The sequence below is a fragment of the Suncus etruscus genome, chromosome 1 (genome assembly GCF_024139225.1).
Source record: "Suncus etruscus isolate mSunEtr1 chromosome 1, mSunEtr1.pri.cur, whole genome shotgun sequence".
NCBI lineage: Eukaryota > Metazoa > Chordata > Mammalia > Eulipotyphla > Soricidae > Suncus > Suncus etruscus.
The window spans coordinates 152,747,509-152,751,193 of record NC_064848.1 but is presented as its reverse complement, the minus strand read 5'-3'; the positions used below and the strand labels follow the sequence as shown (position 1 = coordinate 152,751,193).

The following is a 3,685-nucleotide window of genomic DNA, read 5'->3' as shown; positions in this document are numbered from 1 at the left end:
TACCTTCCATTCATGTCATGCTAAGTTCAGAATTATTTTAGTAGATCAAATTTTAAAATTGAAAACTTATTTAACATATATCACCTAGTTTGTGTTTAGACAGGCACAATGTATGTTAAAATATATGTATACTAAATTAATGAACTTGTGGTGTTCTGACAGAATTAATTTGATCTGCATGCTGTCTCTACAAATAAATAGGAATCTGGAAACTTCATTCTTACCACCTGGCTAATGATATTCTTTTAAATTCTGTCATCAATCAGTTCATTTTCAAAGATTTTCTCCAGTTTTATTATGCAGTAAAAGTTACAGTAGACAAGCAAAATTAACTAAATCATAATCCAATTCTCCTTTATATTATCCTCCATTTTTTCATGACTTTCTTGAAGGCAGTCTTTACCTGAGCATTCCTCACACTGTAGACAAGGGGGTTCAACAATGGATTGAACAGGTTATAAAACAGTGAAAGGATTTTCTTCTGCTCATCATGGTGTCCATCGTCTGGGACACAGTAAAACAACATGGCTATACCAAAGTAGAACCCAACTACACAGAGATGGGAGGAGCAGGTATAGAAGGCCTTTTTGCGACCCTCCTTTGACTGTATCTTCAGGATTGCCCAGAGAATATGCATATAGGAAACCAGCATTAGAGAAAGAGGTCCAATTATGATGAACACACCAACAGTAAGTACATAAATTCTGTTTATCAAAGTGTCACCACAAGCTAATTTCAGGACAGCTAGGATTTCACAGTAGAAATTGTTCACATGCAGAGATTCACAGAAATGAAATCTAAGAAAGAAAATTAGATTTCCTAGGGTCACAGAAAAACCACATGACCAGGAAATGATGGCTAGGACCTTGCACTTTTTCCAGTTCATGATGAGAGTGTACTGGAGGGGGTGGCAGATTGCCACATACCTGTCATAAGACATCACCAACAAAATCATGCACTCTGTAGAAGCAAGAGCCAAATACAAGATCATCTGCATAGCACATGACACATAGGGGATAGTATTTTTATGCATCACTAAGTTCTCCAGAAATTTGGGCAAGTTACTGGAAGCATAGGCCATGTCAATGATGGCCAGGTGAGACAGGAAGAAATACATGGGCGAGTGTAGATTGAGGTCTAACCAAATGAGTGCTAATATTATGCCATTTGCCAGCAGGTTGGACATGTATAGCAGCAAGAAGATAGAGAACAGGAGCACTTCTATTTCTGCACTGAGCTGAAATCCCACCAGGATGAATTCTGGGAACCATGACTGGTTACCTCCCATTCTTTAGCGATGGTTTGTTAAGAATCAAAATGTGATAGAGTTGTTAGAGCTGTAAGTCAATGAAAACTATAATTATTTCTATTAAATTGAGTTAATAAGAAATTATAGTGTAATAAAGGGGTAGGGCATAGTGTAATAAAGAAACAAAAATTATATTCTTATTCTTACTTGACTACTCTTCCCTTCCTGTGTATGCTTTATTTTTTATTATAAAGTTGTTTAACTTTTCAATAAATATCAAATAATTAAAATGTATTTTCATTATTTAGTCACTTTTTATTCTAAATTGTTTGATCCTTTCCTTTGGGAGTGTATATAATTCTATTTTGGGGATTGCACACACAGTCATGACCAGACTTACTCCTGTTTTGTTCAAGGATCACTCTTTATGGTGCTTTAGGGATCATATTTGGTGTGGGGGAATCTACTGGATACAAAGCAGGTCCCTTTGCTCATGGATTCTCTTGCCCTGTTTTTTGAATCACATGAGAGTAAAAAACTGTCATAATATTATTTGCTCTTAATGTCACTTTATGTTTTTTCTAGTACTAGGCATTCTATTAATCTAGGCTATGAAAATCACCCATTAGGTATTACAATTATTTAAATAAAGTAGCATTAACTTAACTACAATTATAGAACAATTATAATAGCAAAATTGTAGTACATTTGTCCTTTGATGTTCAAGAATATTTAACAGAAAGTGACACAAAAGTTTATATATAATGCTAATGTAGTTTATTATAATTTTCTGAGAAACTTGTTTATGGTTTTTACAAAACATGATCAGAATGGTTTCATAGTAAAATTCCCATAAGCCTAACATCCTTTATTCAAGACTCCCTTCACAAAATACTTTTCACATGCTAAAATCACAATATCATTTCACATTTTGCCCCAGGGAATTCATGTATGCTCACAATCTGAAACCATAAAAAGATTGGTGTGGCAATGTTTATTCCCCTAATTTTTCATTCGTATTTTAGACAAGAGTAATTGATGAAGATTTCTTTTATTTTTAGAGGCTACTTTATTATATTATAATAGAACATTAAAATCATATATGTTTAATGTAGGCAACTTGGTAATTTTAGAAATAAGTAAGCTATATTAAACCCTCAACATAATTTGTTATAAACATGATTACTTCCAGAATTTTCCTATCACCAAGACCATGTTTTTCCACCCTAGGAAATTAGAGTAGATTGATATGAGGAAGACTCTCATGCTCAAAAGAAATATAGACTTACTGTATGTAAAAAATATTATGTCTAACTTGAGTCCAACAAAGAAAACAATGAAAATAAACCCTGTACCACATCTTGAGTTCTTGACATCCTTGTAAAATCTGCCTGAATTTCTGCATGCTATTGAAACTTCAACTAGTTGTAGATTTTTATTTTTACTCTTGTAGTTTCACAAATGCTGGTGTAATGTGAATTAGTTTCACAATATAATAGGACTCTAAATTAAAACATGAAGTTCTTTCAGTGATGTATAAGTATTCTCAGAATATGACAGATAACTATCTCCCATATTACATCTTGTTCCATTCTCTATTATCCAACTTAATAAAAAGCACAAGCTTGCAATAAGCATTCAACACTAGCTCTTCCTTAGGATACTTTATGTTTTATTAACTCGATGATATTTCTGACCTTATTTCTTTAATTATGTGTTTATTAATCTTCATTAAGCTATAACGTTATGTTTAAATGTAAACCCCACCCCAAATTTTGAAGTTGCCATGGGGTTTGGTTTCATACCATTTCTTTGAGCTGAGATGAAATTTCTGAGTCATTTATCATTTCATTGAGAAGTGATTATGAGAGCTCATGTCTTTTGCCTCATAATAGATGAACAGATGCTCAAAGTAAGTTTTCAGATGGAAGATAAAGTCAGTAATTTTTATCATATCAGGTCATATACTGACATTATTATCTGATCCACAGAGATTTCCAAATATATGTGAGTTTAACCTGAGAAAGAAAGAAATATTGCAAGAATTCTAAACTTATATCTTCCTTAGTATTTTGCAGTTTCGTAAATCCATACTTCCCTTCAGTATTTGTGATAATTTTCCACCTTCAGCTTCTCTCTTGAGAAATATGTAGATTGACTCTAGACTTAAAAGTGCATAATAAGAGCTTAATCTTTAGAAAATTATTTTCTTGTAAAAATTCTTCGAGAAACATGTAGCAAAAACATAGTTAATCTAGAGGATATATTGAATGCTCTTGAAGGAATAGACTATTATAACTATCAACAAGATCTCAGCACAGATATGAGTCATATCTTATATAAGCTGTAAAATGATGCTTGCAAAAATGTTTTGGAATCTGCTTATTAAGAATAGTTTTCTGGGGCCGGCGAGGTGGCGCTAGAGGTAAGGTGTCT

At 32.9% G+C, this 3,685-nt stretch overlaps 1 protein-coding gene across 1 annotated transcript; it reads right to left on the bottom strand.

Moving 5' to 3' along the window:
• Nucleotides 1–355: 355 nt before the first annotated feature.
• Nucleotides 356–1,288, bottom strand: LOC126011560 (olfactory receptor 2A2-like). The gene has a single exon (XM_049775379.1). The coding sequence runs from the start codon at nt 1,286–1,288 to the stop codon at nt 356–358; it is 933 nt and encodes a 310-aa protein (XP_049631336.1).
• Between the last annotated feature and the right edge of the window lie 2,397 nt (nt 1,289–3,685).

Excerpts from the sequence above, each read along its gene's own strand:
- LOC126011560 (XM_049775379.1), bottom strand. The coding sequence starts at position 1,288 with ATGGGAGGTAACCAGTCATGGTTCCCAGAATTCATCCTGGTGGGATTT.